At 41.3% G+C, this 18162-nt stretch overlaps 1 protein-coding gene across 1 annotated transcript; it reads right to left on the bottom strand.

Moving 5' to 3' along the window:
* Positions 1-1529: 1529 nt before the first annotated feature.
* CLN3 (CLN3 lysosomal/endosomal transmembrane protein, battenin) lies at positions 1530-18155 on the bottom strand. Its single transcript, XM_089481233.1, has 16 exons — positions 18060-18155; positions 17434-17521; positions 17247-17331; positions 15924-16026; positions 15270-15323; positions 15098-15177; positions 13322-13407; positions 11653-11725; positions 10678-10821; positions 9221-9345; positions 8865-8920; positions 6169-6237; positions 6009-6064; positions 5793-5886; positions 4405-4545; positions 1530-2967 (listed from the first exon to the last, which is right to left on the bottom strand). The coding sequence occupies exons 2-16, from the start codon at positions 17480-17482 to the stop codon at positions 2848-2850; spliced, it is 1335 nt and encodes a 444-aa protein (XP_089337359.1). The 5' UTR covers positions 17483-17521; positions 18060-18155; the 3' UTR covers positions 1530-2847.
* Between the last annotated feature and the right edge of the window lie 7 nt (positions 18156-18162).

Below are 18162 nucleotides of genomic sequence, written 5' to 3'. Positions count from 1 at the left end.
GCCTTAACCAAACGTCCTCCTTTTCCTGGACATGTCCTGTTACATTTCAGCCTTCAGAGGAATGTCAAAATGTCCTCCATTAGTTTCTCTTAATGTGCTGCTCTACAATCTGTTCACACAAGTGTCATCACTTTTCTATAGTATAAGTTCACAAAAGTGTCATCATTTTTCTATAGTATAAGGCAACAGAATAGCCATATACACCCACATATATATTATGACTTTGCCACTTTTATTGGTTTCAATTGTTATGTAATTTTAAATTCTATATTAATTGTCTTTTAAGGGGGGATATTTGTATATATGGTTGTATTTTAAGTCTTGTAAGCCGCTTTGATTTTTTTTAACAAGCGAGATATAAATAAATATAATTTATGTATTATTATTTATTACAGCAGCTACTTTGCTGGAACCCATTTAAAGCAGTTTTCTCCTCAATTTCATCTTTTTATTCACTTTGGTTTTTTAACTAAAAGGTTTAGGATTTATACTCACAATTGCCTCTGAGGTCTGAGATTGAGGAACCAGTCCCAGCTCATCTAGATACACTCTGAAGTAGATGAAGAGGAACTTGAACCCAGAGTACTCTACTCTATCTACTGCTCTACTCAGTATGTCGGGGCTTGGAAAAAGGCAGATTGAGCTCTCTGGGTAATTTTCAGTATCTCAGCAAGGATTTGTAACCCCTGATGATTTAATAATATCTATAACATTACTATAACATTAATTACCTTCCCATTATATTATAAGTTTCAAGCCTGACATAACCCGCCATAGACTTGTCTGTGAAAGAACTGGGATGTCCATTTAGTTCTGGTAATCAAAACAAATGTATGTATCCTGAACTCTTCATTTCCAAATGTACATCTTTTACACCAGGATCTTAGTACCCTAGCTAAAATAAAAACAAACAGCGTAAATCCTATAAACCTGAGGTCTGCCCACTGCTGCACCGCACCATGGTGGCTTTACTATCCAGCAATATAGAGGTAGCACAGATTAAAGAGACATTTCCTTAAAAATTATTTATTGTACTTAATTACCGTATCATGCCTGTGATGGGCCTCAACAATTGTAGACTATAGCCCACCCCATGCCAGTAACAGTGCTGTTTCATATTAAGTTGTGAGATCTCTCCTATTACCATACTCTCCAAGGCACAGAACTGTAGACTTGAAAGCAACCTCAGAGATCATCTGTTCTAACCTTCTGCTCGATGCAAGAATTGGCAACTGCATTTCCTGACAGATTGCCATCCAATCTTGGTGTACATACCTCTAGCAAACAAGAGTGACTATCACTTGCTGTACTGTATTCCACTAATGAAAAGCTCTTACTCCTAAAATGCTGCTTTTAATATTAAAGCTGAAAATTGTTTCCTTGCAATTCCCACTCATTCTCTCTTGTCAGAGACCTGAGTTCTTGACTCAGTGACTTCGAACAGCAAACAAGCCCTAAATGCAATCTTACCAGTTTATAAAATACTTGACTTCTTTGATACAGGGCACTAATTTGAGGAGAAACAACCATTTTTCCAAAGGCTGGTTTATTGATTGAGACAGAAATTGATCACAGTGTAAAATTATCATCATTCCTCCTTCCAGTGATGGATGCATGTCTGATCCAAGCTACCTTCCATGATTCCTGTTAATATCATCTATGAATATTATCTGCACTCACTTCCTCTTCTGTAACTTTCAGTTATGTGAAGAAACAGTAAACATCATTTCTTTGCACCACTTTCCCAATGTTGAGGAAGTGCTCTGTAGTTTGTATGTGCAACATTAAAACATTTCTCCCTTGAAAATTATGTAACATGAACATCCATTCAGGTAGGATTCTGCATGCTGTGATTAATTCACCTGACCTGTCAGAAAAGCTCAGAAGAAAAAAATCTTTTTTGGACAGTAAATCCCAGAATCCTTGAAATTGTAGTCCAGTTCTGCACATCCCCAACTTTGCTGTGCAACATGAAAAGAGTATTCCTGCCCAGGATAAGGTCTTCTTCAGACTTGCCTACAGCCACAGGAATTGGTTGGAGTTATAGCTCTCATCACTGGGGCCTCCTCCCCTAGAAAATATTCTTTCTGTCCCAGTACTTTTCTTGTGAATTTTCAGTATTAGCCACAACTTTATAGACCCATTGCAGGATGTGGGTTTTTTTCTGTCCTAAGAATCTATATCCATTGTCTCAGTTCTTTGATACTTTTGGATGGTTTCACTGATGATGTCTGGAATGGGGACGTGATCTTTGCTATGGAGGTTTTCCACTATTCTTTGTTCCATCGTTATATTTCTGGTTACCAGACTGAGCATTTTTCTTTTTTCCTTCCTTTTTTCACACTTGTGATGTTAAAGTGATATAGCATTTTATCACTATAACAATTTTAAAAACAATTGTGCAAGAAAAGGTGCATGGCTCCTGAGGAATGAGTGTGAGCAGGAGGTATTGAGTCCATGGATGGATGTCAGTGTGATGAAAGAAGCCATACTCATATCACAGCCTGACCACACCTCAAGTTGGAGAAAAGAGTAGTTGAAATGAAGTGGCCAGATGGGGGGTAGTGCTAAATTCTGAAACAGAAAGCCCTGACATTTACCAGAATTGTTGGACAGTCTGGAGGAGCCATAGGTTAAAATAAAATGACACCTCAAAATCAACATGTCCAACAGTATTAACTCTAAAGTCTGAGCCCCAAACAGCTTCTTTTCCCCCCGCACAGCCAGAGGAGGGCATATGCAAAAAGTCTCATTTTTCCTGTCCTCTTTAGTACTGAATTTCTGTAAGACTCAGGAATGAAGCTCCTGTACATTGAGGCATCTATTGGTCCCTCAAGAAAGCAAGCCTCAGGGGAGACGGCAGAAGTAGTCATGGACAGGGATGGCAATAACACCAGAAAGTGAGATGCCCAGTGTGTCAGCTACACAAGACACTCCCATGGCAAATTCTCGATGCTCCGGCTTGCTCTGCATTTAGGGAAGAAGAGAGAACAGATGCTGTAACAATGGTGGTTCCTGACATCTCAAAGCAGCTCAAAACTCACTTCATAACCCCCTATTAATATCTTGAGACAAATACACAGACACCCAAATAATGGTGTTATATTTAAGTGATTTTAGCCACAATCTTCACATTGGTCCAAAACACACTGCAGAAATAATCCAGTCAGAGATTGCTTTAAGTGCCCTGGCTCAGTGCTAGGGAATCCTGGGAACTGTAATTTATTGTGGCACCAGAGCTCTCTGACAAAGAAGGCTAAATGTCTCACGAAACTACAGTTCCCATAATTGCCTAGCACTGAGCCAGGGCAGTTAAAACGGTCACAAACTGGATTAATTCTGCAGTGTGTTTTGGACCATTGTCAACATAACACAGGAGCTGCACAAGCAAACTGCAACAGCATCAGATAGGGAAAGCCCTACTAACAGAGTGAGATACCCACATTTTGTTGTTGTTAACTGCCCTCGAGTCAACTCCAACTCATGGCAACCCTGTTGATAAGACATCTCTAAGACCCCCTGTTCTCCACCTCCCTGCTCAGGCCCTGCAGGTCCAGGCCCATGTCCTCCCTGATTGAATCTCTCTTTCTACTGCCTTCCACCTTTCTTAGCATGGTTATCTTTTCTAATGATTCATTTTTCCTCATGATGTAGCTGTAATGCACATTAGGCAGCAGATTTTGACCATCAAAGATGAATGAAGAGTTAGGTTATTTGTTAAAGTATTTTTACTGCCATGGACGGGTGGAGATGACTGTGGTATCATCTGGTGTCTGGGGTAAAATAGCCTGGCTGGCTTTTGGTACCATGCATCTTGAGAACAGGGAGTGCCATTTGTTTCTCTTCCTCGGGAGATCAATGTCTTGGGCTTCCCCAGCAACAACCAACTCTTTTATATGGCCCTCACATCTGGTTCACACTACTTCTGAATATGGAAGATCTATTGCTATTTTTCTTCTCTTTTGATTTTCCTAGAGAGTGAGAGACTCAGTTTTGCACCCTGCCCTTCTGTTATGCAGAAAGGCAGGGTGAGGGATAGTGACAGGACAGAATTCCTCATCTGTTAATAGTTGGGTAGAAGAAGGAATTTCAACCTGTAGCTTGCAAAGTCAGTGCCACATGCAAATATTTCTCTTCTATCAAACTATTAAAGGTATAGGAGCCTTGCTCCTATTGCATTTGACCACTCTATTTTGGATTATTCCCGTACTACTCAATGGGTAAAAACGACTAATTTACTGGGAAGCCACCCAAACCTAGTGCTTGCCTTGTATTATTTTGTATTATTCTCTTTCAAGCATCAAAATGCTCTTCTCTTCCCACTCAAATATTTGACTGAAGTATGGCCTTCCTAGATATTAGGTTCACTCAGTTACTCCTCTAGTTTCTCCCCCATGGGCTCACCTCTTCACTGACACAGTGGAAAGTGTTCACGTAACCTGCTCCTCCCAGCAATCCCTCGTAGAGTATCAGAACGAAAACCACATAGATGCTAGGTATAAACATGTAGCTTACAGCAACCAAGAGGAACACCATGTTCAGGAACTGTTATGAAAATGAAAGAGAGTTAGGATGACAAAACAGTAGCAGTTACATGGTAGTGCTGGAAAACCATTAAAAGTCTGTATGCAGGGATTTGGGGGAAGGTACACATGAGGTTGGAAGCATCAAGATGTCAACGTGAGTATTTTATTTAGCCTTTCTCCCAATATGGAGCCAAAGGTAGCTTACAACACTGATTACAGCAAAATATGTCTGAAAAAGAAATCATACTAAAAACAAAAACAAATAACTATTCTATTTTAAAATACCCTTAATTTAAAACAGTTTAAAAGCATTTAAAACATAACAATGAAAATAAAACTAGAGCATGCCTCATTAAAAGTCCTTTCTTCAGATAGTCAAAAGCCTGTCTAAATAAAAAGGTCTTTGCATAAGAACATTTGAGAAAGGGCCAGCCTTTCCACATGTCCTCATCAAACTTGCTTGTGACAATGGTGAGACTGAGAGAAAGTCCCCCTCTCTCAAAACCTGGGCACCAATAGGGAGATACGGTCTGGAACCAAGCCACATAGGTATATATGAAACCCAGGATCATCAGCATTTTCCCAGCTTTTATGCTTTATACACAGTCTGCAGACATTAACAACTGATGCTTAGCTCTGTGATCTATGCTTATTTGCTTTTCAAACTGCTTTTAATGGCACAGGAGCATGCTAGGTCTACCCAGAAAAATAACTTGTGTCTGAATGCCAAAATCTGTAGATGCTCAAGTCCCATTAAATACAATGGCATAGTAAAATGGTATCCCTTACATAAAATGGCAAAATCAAGGTTTGTTATTTAGAATTTATATTTAAAAAAAAATCAGGCTGTGGTTCCTTAAATCCATAAAGAATCTCTGGATACAGAAGACCAACTGTAGATTGTAGCTTGCATCATTCTTTGCTATTGCCTATGTTATCTAAAGCTGATGGGAGCTGCAGTCCAAAAACACCTGGAAGGACACATGTTCCCCTTTACCCCTGAATTTTTGTTCAAAGGCTAAAGCATCACATCCGGAGGAAGAGGCATACTTTGAAGTGGGAGCATAATTCAGTTATAGATGCTGAATCCAGATGCAAACATAAATTGTAAAAATGAAAAGCTGACTGGGGGATTTTGGATGCTGTAATCCAAAAAAGTAATATTTTTAAACTCTGCCTCATAATGGGAATAGACTGGGAAATGTATCTCAAGCAGAAAAGCAGGAACCATTAATTGAGTATGTGCTGGTGAGAGGAATGTTTTACCTGCAATACTGCAAGGAGCCAAATCTGTCGAATTCGTATACAGGTGGCCGAGGAACGTGAGACAAACACCCCACCCTGGTAAAGCATCTGGTACCTGAAAGGGTTCAAGAAACTCGGGAGTCTTTTGGTTGACAGTTAACTTCAGTTCTAGTCTGCTAACTTAGGTTGACTCTGAAAAATCTTACTTTATATGATTCCCCCATGCCTCATACTCACCAACGATATTGTTGGGGGTGACTAAAAGGTGCTTCTTGGAAATACAGCAGCTCAAACTATGGAAGGAGAAGGTGAAAGAAAGTTTTAAGAAGAGAAGGGGTCGATGAATGGGCTGTACCCTGTCATAAAGAGTCTCCAGCCCCAGACTGCTCACACTCACCAGCCCCTGGTTGATGAAGTATTCTGCAAAATACACAACAGCCAAAGGAATGAGGTATTTCAAGAGACCCTGGAGGAGAGCAAATACTTGTCAGTGCATCCTGTAAATGCTACATGCTTGTACATCAAACACAAAACAATAGAAGGAACATAATAAGCATCCACCTAATGCAATACAGTTTTTGCAAACTACACAGGTTGTGACTGCTTAACAAATGGTTTGTATAAGAGACACTGGTTTTGACAGTTTACATCACTGACAAGAAGGACTGTGCTCTTTTATCCACCGTGCTGTCTTCCCAACGCTTTAAAAAAAGGGGAGTGATTCCCAAACTTTGGTCTTCCAGGTGTTTTGGACTTCTACTCCCAGAAGCTCCAGCCAGGTTGGCCAGTAGTCAGGAATTCTGGGAGCTGAAGTCTAAAACATCTAAAGTTTGGGAACCATAATTTTGTGGCCTTTGGGGTAACAATCAGATGGTCCAAAACACAGTGCAGAAATAATCCAGTTTGAGACCGCTTTAACTGCCCCGGCTCAGTGCTAGGGAATCCTGGGAATTGTAGTTTATTGTTGCACCAGAGAGCTCTCCAACAGAGAAAGCTAAATGTCTCACAAAACTACAGTTCCCAGGATTCCCTAGGATTGAGCCAGGGAAGTTAAAGCAATCTCAAACTGGATTATTTCTGCACTGTGTTTTGGACCAGATGCTGACTTGTTTTTACTCCCAAATATCACCAATGTCCTCTAAGTGGGATGGGGGCATTCTTGCCATGTTTTTGGGGAGCCCCTGTGCCAGTTAATAATAATAATAATAATAATAATAATAATAATAATAAATGTTTATTTATAAACCACTTTTCCAATGATCAAAGCGGTGTACATGTCGTTAATCAAACAGTAAAAACAGTAAAAAAGAGTCTACATCATAAAATACATATTAAAATAGAACTAAATTCAAACGACAGTAAAAGCATAGGATAAAAAACTGTTAAAAACATAACAATCTATTAAAACCAAACTGCAAGAACAATAGGGGAGGTAGAATCTTAGATGGAATTGGGAGGATAGGCTTGTTGAAAGAGATGAGTCTTTAAAGCCTTCTTGAAGGCTTCCACTGTTCCACTGTGGCGGATGTCTTCAGGGAGGGCATTCCATAAGGAGGGCACTACAGCTGAAAATGCCCGTTGCTGTGTTGTTACCAATCTCACCTTAGGGTGGTCGAGTAAACATTTTCCTGTAGTTCTGAGCGTGCGGGGAGGATTATGTAGGGAGAGGCGTTCTCTCAAGTAACCCGGGCCCAAGTCATTTAGGGCTTTAAAGGTAATAACCAACACTTTGTATTGGGACCGGAAAGGTATAGGCAGCCAGTGTAAAGATTTTAAAATAGGTGTTATATGGTCGGACCTCGGTGTCCCCGTAATTAACCTGGCTGCAGCATTTTGAATCAGCTGCAGTTTCCGAACCTGATACAAAGGTAGCCCCATGTAGAGCGCATTGCAGAAGTCCAAACGAGAGGTTACCAGCGCATGTACTACCTTTTCTAGGTCCCTCCGGTCCAGACAGGGACGTAGTTGGCGAATCAGCCGGAGCTGATACCAAGCACTCCTGGCCATCGCATCTATTTGAGATGATAAATGTAGGGATGGATCCAGGAGTACTCCCAAACTACGTACTTTATCCTTCAGGGGAAGTTTAATCCCATCAAGGACAGGATGACAAATTTCCCTGCCCGGGCTAGGGGAGCCTATCAAGAGTACCTCTGTTTTCTCTGGATTCAATCTGAGTTTGTTTTTCCTCATCCAGCCCATTACTGCCCCCAGGCAGGCATGCAGAGGAGAGATGCCATCCTTAGTCACTGTTTCAGTCGGAGACATGGAGAGATAGATCTGGGTGTCATCAGCGTACTGATAACACCGAGCTCCATGGCTCCGGATGATCTCTCCCAGCGACTTCATGTAAATATTAAACAGTTTAGGCCCAGGAGAAGCCTTTTTTTTTTTTAATAAAGAGGAGATGATTTATGCTGTCTTCCTGTTACTACAGAGAAATACAACAGAGAAAGAAAGGAATAATTTTCTCATGCAAAATTAACAAGTACTTATTCCTAACCCCTTTTTTCTCTGTGTGAGCACACAGCTCTGGAACACATGAAAACAAGAGCATTGTTTATCAAGACCTTATTTCACAGCATATGCAGAGTATCTTCATTACTGATCAATTGCAATCCTTTTGTGATGAATGGAAAAACCTTTCTTGCCAAAGGGCATACATTCTGATATTCATTATTTTTTAGTTATTTGTTTTTAAGAAGGATTCTTGTATTGCACAACACAGAGAAGTGAAAGAACGTCTATAAAGTTAGCATTTCTGCAAACAAGCTTATGTCTTTGCATTTTTCTCTAGTTAGAACTATCCAGTGAAAGCGTGGAAAGTTAATTGGATGACAACTTCCAGACTCCCCTTGCAAATATGGTCAGTGGCAGTGTTAGCTGGAGGTTCTGGGAGTGTAGTCCAAAAAAGTAACTCTTTCAAGTTCTGGCCACAACACTGTTTTTTAAAAAATGTTTCTGATTCCTGTGCCCCATCCAATTCGCCCTTACGCACATTCTGACACATTTGAACAATTCACATATTCCAAAAGAATCTGTGTGCTTTCCCCATGAAAATATATACCTATCACTTATAAGCATGAGTCTTACCTTGACCACCTGCCCCTTTTCCTGCAAGCTGAGCTGAGGACTTTGTGTCTCTGGAGCTGGAAGAAAACAATTGAAATGAGACATAACTAAACAAAAAAATCAGTAAGAGCTAAGGATCATTTTGCACACTGAAAAGTGCTCTACAAATGTATACAATAAATGCTAATATTTGGGGGTAACTGTCTCCTGCCCTTGGTATGAGCAGAATGCATTATGAATAACAATGCACCGATCATACTTTCTTCTCAGAGATACAAGTCTTATGGTAGAAGAGGTGTAATAAATGATTATTTTGGTTCCTTTGAGCAACTGGGTTGCTGTGGCAAGGTTGCCCCATTTACCTAAGGATCACTTACTATTTTGGAGTGTAACGCTACCCCCCAGAAGTGGTTGGTGGGTCACAGAAGCGGCCCGCAGGGATTTCTTTGCACCCCATCCACAGCGGGGAGCCTGAGCAGGTGGAGACAACAGGAAACAATAGCTGTGGAGAAAGAAAAAATAAGGGAGATGGTCAAGGAACCCAGATACACTGTGGGATAATGTAAAATTTGATAATATCTCCCAATTGGGAGATGGCTTCTCCTTATCAAGGACAGATTTGTTGTTGTTGTGTGCCCTCAAGTCATTTTTGATTTATGGTGACACTAAGGTGGTTTTCACAGGGTTTTCTTGGCAATATCTGTTCGGATGGAGGAGAAGTGCCTTTGCCTTTCTCTGAAGCTGAGACAGTGTGACATGCCCAAGGCCACTCAGTGGGTTTCCACGGTTTGAACTCTGGTCTCCAGAATCATAGTTCAACACTTAAACCACTACATCACATTGGCTCTCTAAGGTCAGGGCACTCAGGGTTATTTATTATTATTATTATTATTATTATTATTATTATTATTATTAACCTTTATTTATGAAGCGCTGTAAATTTACACAGCGCTGTACATGCAATCTTTTTAGTTAGATGGTTCCCTGCCCTCAGGCTTACAATCTAAAAAGACATGACACAGAAGGAGAAGGGAGTGGTGACGGGAAAGGGTAATAGGTCCAGCAGTTCCTCTCAACCTCCGAGGCCTGGACTAAGGCAGATGGACAGGAGGGAGGGCTTGGCTTCAAAATGGAAGGTTAATCATTATCCAGGGAAAAACATACTCACAAGTAGGATAATACATATACAGTACATAGCAATACAGGAAATGGATCAATAAACAGTCAACAACAGAACATCAGATAGTAAGCGACGATTATGCAATGCCTCGGAAGGCTTCTCTGAATTTCTGGGAAGGCTTCTCTGAATTTCTGTTGCATCCGCTGTTATGGAGTGGTGAATCCATTCTGGGATTTATAACTACTTCTCCTGCAGCTACTTTGAGTTGAATGGGAGCTCTGCCAGTGGTGAGCTTTATTCCTTCAAAGGATTGGCACCAGCAGAGCTCCCATACAACTATGCAAGAAGAGGCAGTAACATCAAGAGTGGGTACACTGTTCCCATAAAGATGAATCCACTATCGTGTCATCCTCCTCCTCGGCAGTGCTCACTATAAATTAAGCAAATTCAGAGAAAGCAGAAAAAGAAGCAATTTCCTGCTTGAATGTCCACAATTGTAAAGGAGATAAAAGAAAGAGAGGACTGAGATGTATGAAAGAAGGGGCTAAGAGAATGGAGGATAGAATATTACTCAAAAGTAAAAATTCTTTACTTGTAAAGCAGCAGTGGGAAACATTTGGCCTGTCAGATATTGATGAACTCTTGCTGTCATCACACTGCACCATTCACTGTTCATACTGGGCCCTTTCCACATCTTCTGCTTCTAAACCTCACCTGGCTTGCATGATGACTGGAACAACTGTCATGATGAGAAGGGTGTGTTGAGGGCTCAGACCTGCCTCTGTCAGTCCAAGATAGGAAAGGGCACCTATCAAGCCAGCCCCACCAGTTCCGGAGGACCAAGCAGACACCACGGCACTATGGTTGTGAAGAAAGAAAAGGAACGTGAATTATGGTGCCTTTGTTCTACTCAACAGAAAATTCATTGTGAGCATCCCTAATCTCGCCATAACTATGTACACAAACTTACAATACTTCAAATTTTGCAGGATTGAGGCATCTTATAAGCAAGTCAAATGATGCATCGGCTCTTTTTCTTGTCCCTCTCCTTGGTGCTTAGGCTAGCTAGCCCCTTCTAACTGTTATTCAAAATGGTACATGTTTATATCACCATCCTTCACTATGCAAAAAGAACAGAGAAAATGAGTTGGGTTCATATTTTGTCTAATTTAGAGTAGATCCACTGAAATTAATGGGGCTAATTTAAGTCTCATTAATTTCAATGGTCTAGTGAAAGTATGATTAGATTCAACCCAACAACTTTTTGGAAAAAAAACATTTAAAAAAACTTGGGCAACTGAATTGGGGGTGTTCTGTTGGTGACAAGGCAAGTACATGCCAATAGGAAGTGTCTGCAACTACCTTATTCCAGAGTCAAACTGAATAAAGCTGGAAACCTGATGCAGAAATTATTTTTCAGAGAAAAATGTACAGTGAGACTGCAATGAAGTAAACCCAGGGTTCTGTACCAATATTATGTCTGCCTTCCTCCTTAAAATTAGACACCCAAACTATGACAATTGATACCAAAAAAGGAGATATCTTTGTTTGCCATTAAGCATGAGGGAATGCAATTATTAGTCTATGTGAACAATCTGACCACTTAAGGAAATAGTCATTCCACTCCAGCCCCATCACAAAGTCTCATCCTAGATACCAATCCCTGGAACCACTTCCCCCTTTTGTTACCTGTCAAAAAAAGACGTGAGTGCCAGGAATGTTATTTCACCCAGACCAGATGAAATACTGGCCAGCACAACACCTATAAAGAGAAAGAAAAACCAACCATTATTTCAGTGCAATCTAGAGTTTACTGAATTTTACCTAAACCAGGAATGTCATGCTTTATGAATTGTTCCAAAGAAAGAATTTTAGTCAGTACAGCTTCCTTCTTCTCAAGTGTGTCAAGGATGAGAGAAACTACTCGCCATAGTGCAACAGGAATCCTGTATAGGTATCCTTTAAGGTAGATGTTGCTGGACTGACTGCAGAATCCAGCAGCCCAAGACATCATATCCAAGAGTCAGAAATGTTGGGAGCTACAATTCGAAACAGATTTCCACTGCTGGTCTAAGAATAGGGGTGGGCAGCTTATGACTCTTCAGATGTTGGTGAACTGTAACTACCATCTTCTATCACCTCTAGCCATGCTGCACAATGCTGATAGGAGCTGCTGTCCAGCAACATCTTGAGGGCCAAAAGCTACCCAAACCTACTTGAAGCATCTTCATCAAAATGTTCCAGAGTGTATCCTTACCTTATAAGACAATCCAACTATGTCCTCCTCTCAAATACTTCATACCATTGCTGCCTAGCTCTTTTTTTTTTTCCAAACTTAAACTCAACATTTGAAGCTGTTGATCCTGTTCAGGTTTGCTGGTTTTGCTTATGCAACTTTTTTTTAAAAAATGTACTCGTGTAAACCTCAAGATTTCCACAAGCATGATATACCTTGCTCTTGTTTCTCAGTGCCTTATTTTGCCATCACTTGGGTCCACACTCACCATCTATCTTATTTTATTTTATTTTATTCTCTGTATTTTTATTGCTGTAACCCACCCAGATTCCTTGTGATTGGGCAGGCTATAAATAAATCATCATCATCATTATCTAAGGCTGTTATTAGAGGTGGTGGTTCTAAGGCAAGAGACTTTGTTGGATGCAGACTACTTGAACTTGCACTTTATTCCTGCCTAAATCAATGGGATGTAAGTCAAATCATGACTAAGGAGTTTATCGCATGGCTTAAAACCCCCGACTTACCCCTGCCATACTGAAGTCTCTTTCAGGATAAAGTCGGGTATTATCATACGCAAAAAGTTGCCGATGCCGCCACCCAGCTAAATCCTGACTAGCTTCCAGCTAAAAGCTGCACTCAGCCAGCCTCTTTTCAAAACCGGCTTTGCAAATTGGCTGGCTGAGCGCTGCTTCTAGCTGGAAGTTACCCAGGATTCAACTGGGCGGCAGTATCGGTGACATTTTGTGTCTGATGATAAGCGACTTTATCCCGAAAGAGACTTCAATGTGGCAGGGGTAAGTCAGGTTTTTAAGTCATGCAATAAACTCCTAACTTGGACCACTGGTGGCCTTCTTGCCCAACTGATTTCACTGAGACCAAGTTCAATCGACTTAGTATGGATCCAACCCCAGATGTGTTTGCATTATGTGAGGGTATGTGTGGGGTTTTTATGAAATGCAGACATCCCAGTCCTTGACTCATCTGCTTCCATTCTACTAAATCATGGCAGGCCCTTTAGCTTCCTATGAATTAAGGGGACCATTAAAAGATAAGAGATCGAAACTTGCTGTGACTGGAAGACTATCTGTTCCCCTCAGTCCCCATGAAGGTGGATTTTACCTGCCATGCTTTGCACTGTGGTTGTTGAGAAGGCCACCAGTAGGAAACTGCTCCAGGCTGTGACAACACAAATTGCAACACGCAATCTGTAAATTGAAGGGGAAAAGGAAATGAGAAACTGGACAGGTTCAGAACAAACCATAAGTGTTCTTGCCTATTATACAAAAGATAACTCTTTCAGGACAGTTAGTTCTCTTCCACCTCCTTCACAGCAACTACTTGCCTCTTTATAACTAGCCCTCCAGTCACAGAGATAAGGAAAAAAAACTTGAGGAACTCCATTACAAATACTTGAGGAATCAAACCTTCCTCATTCCGTTACACATGAGCAGCAGATAGCAACAACTGCCAATATTAAGTAAGGAAGAAATCTAGACTTGTCAGCTGCAGTGGGGTGGCAACACCCCAGTGGGGGGAAAAGGTGACAATTTTTTCTCTTCCTCACAGTCTTCTTTCTTTGCAAAAATTTAATTTAATTTTTTTAAAGAATGCTCTGTGAGCTCCAGCACAATCTAGACTCTATCCAGGCATTTTGTTGTTGGTTGCTGCGGCGCTCCTGCGGAGCAAGGAGAGGCACTGGGGAGATGCCTCTTTTTGGCACTCTGTACTGTGCCTCAGTTATATGAGGCAAAACTCTCCCAACTTGGTAGTTTAAAAATTACAACACATTAAATAATATGCAATTCTTGTCTTGTTGTGACACCCAAAATCATCTGCTAGAATCCTGCTGTATCCAACAGTGGTGAGGAAATGAAAAAGACTGGTTGTTGGAGAAGGGAAGCAAGGTGTGAAGAGGTGGTGGTGGCAGTGGCAACAGGAGGAGAAACATCTTAATTCCAAGCTTCCTTTTATCTAGTGCATGGCTTCTGGAGGCAGGGAAGTATTTGGAGCAAATTTGGTCCAGAAGTGGTTTGGACAATTGCCTATCCCATGACACAGACAGCTGGACCTGTCACCTCTCCCACAGCCACATGACTCCAAAGACATTCCCTTCCTCCACAAGCCATGGATCAGAGGGAAAGGTGGCTTGGAGATAAGTTTCATCAGTTACTGCAACTTCCTCCACTCTGCATTAAACTGGAGAAAGTGGAACCAATTGTATAATGCACCATTATATGTGTGATATGAACCAACAGAATTCTAGCCTAAGGTGGTTGCCTCACTCTGCCTAATGGAGCATGATTGCCTATTATTACACATGGGATGTTTAAAACAACACAGTGATTAATATTGCTCAGGCTTGGAACTGTAAGCCGGAAACATTTAACAATGAAAAGATCACACTGCAATATTAGTAGTGACCTATTTTTGTCCCCTTCCTCTTTCAAAATTAGCATTATATCTTTGTAGTGCTATAGCTTGCAGTTTGCCATTTTATTCAAATACAAATTCAATACACTTCAAACACATTAAATGCCATTTTTATACTGATGCATCATGCTATAAATACATTTCAAAGAACAATGTTTAAATAATTTCAATCTCTATTTGAGAAAGCAGTTGTTCTAGATACACAACTTGTTCTCTAAAAGAAAATCAGCAGAAAGAATTGGAACATTCTTAAATGAATGCAGCCTATCTTTCAAAATAATAATAATAATGGAACACAAGCTAATTTCTACTATAGCCTGATAGTACCAAAAATCCTAAGCAAAGGAACAGTGTATTGCTATTAACATACACAATGTGGGTTAATTTCCCCACCCACTACCAGTCCTTTTTCCTTTTGAGTTTAGCCTTTACCAACATTACTTCCTGTAAACTTTGCCAACTCACCCATATGGGAACAAGTGGATACAAAAAGGGGCGCTGAATTTGATGAGAAGAGTGGGCAGAATGTCAGCTAACAGCACAGCCTGTAGAGGGTACCAAAGAGATGGGAGGGAACTGTAGTTGATGCCAAGCTCTCAACCCCACCTCCCAGGCACCTTCTCTCCCATACACGTACCCCTGTTGAGACGGGATTGCAGTCATACCGAGAAGAATTAGCCTTGGGGGGAATCTGTGGGAGAAATTGGACACAAGATATCAAAGGTTACTTAGACACAAGAAACCAAAGAAGATGAAAATGCCACCCACTCTTTTACCACCTGCTTTTTCTCTCTTGATTTCCTTCACTCAGGATATATCCTCCAACATTTCACAGATGAAAACTGGAGCACAGATGGCCAAGCAACATCAGTGTGGTCAAGTTGGCAAAAGGTATTAATGAGGAATTCACAGGTGGGAAAAGAATGCAACAGTTTGCTTTTGCCTGACCCTACCGGAAGAGGCAACATGCCACCTGTTCCTCTCCGTTCTCCTCTACTGAGTTAAATAAGTTGCTTTGAATTCAGTTTGCAGCAGCTGAAGTAAGCTGAGGACAAAGGGGGAAAGTGGCAGGAGTTGAGAGAAACTGGGACACTGAAAAAGTGGGATGGCAAAGGATTAATCAGGACTGCCCCTGTGAAATCAGGACAGTTGGGGGATATGCAAATAGTACAGTAGCCCAAAAAGGCAACTTTTCCAAACTCTAGAGCAAGCACTTTGCTTGTTTCTTGCCCTATTTCTTACCCACAGACACAAATGTACATACATGTGTTCTTCTGTTCTACACACTCACCGGCCGAGTCCCATTGCCTGCTGGCACCTTCTGATGGCTGAGAATATCATGGGCAGCACTCAGCATGACCACATAAGCAAAGTTGTTGCAGAGTCCCAGCAACCTGTGAGATGGATACAGGCTAGTTACTGTAGTGTTACTCAAGTACAAAAGTTGATGTGATCAGCAGCATCACTGCATCATTTTTTTGAATTCATATCCCTTTTTTTCTGCACCAGAGCCCAAATGTATACATCTGGGTTCTCCAGCTCCTATGGAGTCTCCCACCTAAGCACTAACTACACCCGAACTTAGTATCAGTTGTAGAAAGTCTTCTATCCATATGTGTTAGAATTCAGTTAATCAAGAACAGGGGTGGGAATCATAAACCACTCCAGATATTGTAATACTTCAAATCCCATCAGCCTCTACCAATTCCCATCAGCCTTGCCAACAGAGAGGAATGCTGGGAGTTGCAGTCCAACAGCACATATCCCACCGCCTGATCAAGCATCTTTAGACTAGGCTTGGAAGCATATGGCCTTCCAGACATTGTTGAACTCCTATTTCCATCAACCCCAGACAATCTGACTAACGTGATATGTCATGGGAATAGCAGCTCATCAATATCTGGAGAACTGAAGGATCTGCACTTCTTCTTTAGACATTTATGGAGAATCTGTAGCCCTCCAGAGGTTATTAAACTCCAATTCTTATCAGCCTTATCTGACATGACTAATAGTAAGAGATGGTGGGAGCTAGAGTCTAACAACATCTAGAGCTTCCTCCACCTTTCTGCTTTAGACCACCATCAAAAGCCAAGAATATTGTTCCCACAACCAAAATGCACCACAGTTAGGCAAAGTGTACAAGGTGTTAACAGCAATAGGCAAAATGTCCAGAGGAGGTGGTCTCCAAAGAATAGGTTGTATGACAGCCAGTGTGGTGTAGTGGTTTCAGCGTTGGACTGACTATGGAGATCAGGGTTTAATTTCTGCTCGAGCAAAAAACAAACCAACCACCAAGTAAGTCACTCTCTCTCTGCCTCAGGGGATGGCAATGGCTAACCTCTTCTGAAGAAATTTGCCAAGAAAACCTAGGATAGGGTCACCTTAAGTCAAAAATGACTTGGAGAAACACAACAACAACCAAATATAAAGCAACATGCGTGAAAGATGATGCCCCAGAGCACAAAAAGGGAAATGAGAGAAGATCAAGTTATAACTCTAGCAGGATGAATCCAATCCCAGAGACATATCAGAGGATCCAATTATGTGTAGTGAAAGAAAAAAAAAAAAAGAAGAAGCTTTGAACAGATGTAGAATCAAATGAAAAGGATCTCACCAGAAGCCCACGTTATTCCTCCTCTTGCTACAGGCATCCTGGGGGGCTTCAGGCTCCACTGCAGGGGGCACATCTTCATCTTCCTCTGATAGTTTTTTGGAAGAGCAGGGAGAAGTCAAATTAGAAAAGAGACAAAGGTGTATGTGTGGGGTGGGGGAAGGACATGGAAATGGGGGGAAAGGCTCACCATCAGAATCAGCCGAGATGCTTTGCCATCCTCTCCCAGGAGGCCCCATCGCAGACAGGACCTGCTGATGGGGTGCCAGGGTGACTACCTAGATTGTTCAAAGGTATAGCCATATTAGTCTGGAAAATCACTCTGCAAAGGAATCTTGTAGCACCTTTGAGCAGCGTTGCCAATTTCCGGGGATTTTGACTGACTATTCCGGTAAATATTGGGGAATTAAAGGGATTCTGGAGTTTGGTAAAACATTCCGGGGATACATCTTCAAGGCTTGTTGGCAACACTGCCTTTGAGACTAAACTGAAAGAAACAAATTGGGAGCATGGCCTTTTGTAGACTTAAGTAGACTTTGTAGACTTTGACTAGGAAGTGGGCTCAAGTCTACGAAAGCTCGTGCTCCAAACGTCTTCCTTTCAGTTAGTCTCAAAGGTGCTACAAGATCCCTTTATGTGCCTATATTGTTATTTTTTTAAAAAATAAATGGGACTGAGGTTGAAAGGAAAAGAAATCTCAGAGGTTTCGTGAGCACATTCCATTGTTATCTTTCCAGCCACAGCATTCTCTCTTGCCAAGGGATGCAAAAATATAGAAGAAACCTTGCTCCCTCTTCCCAAAGGTCTGGTCTTTACCTGCAAGAAACAGCTGAGCACATCCCCACCTCCCTGCAGCACACCAAGGAGCAACAAATGCAAACCACTTCCTCCTGAAATTGAACACTGAGAGCCTTCTCTA

The sequence above is a fragment of the Sceloporus occidentalis genome, unplaced genomic scaffold, assembly GCF_023333645.1.
Source record: "Sceloporus occidentalis isolate IW3139 unplaced genomic scaffold, rSceOcc1.0.p SCAF_14, whole genome shotgun sequence".
NCBI lineage: Eukaryota > Metazoa > Chordata > Lepidosauria > Squamata > Phrynosomatidae > Sceloporus > Sceloporus occidentalis.
The sequence above is the reverse complement of the archived record's forward strand: the minus strand, read 5'-3'. Positions and strand labels throughout refer to the sequence as shown.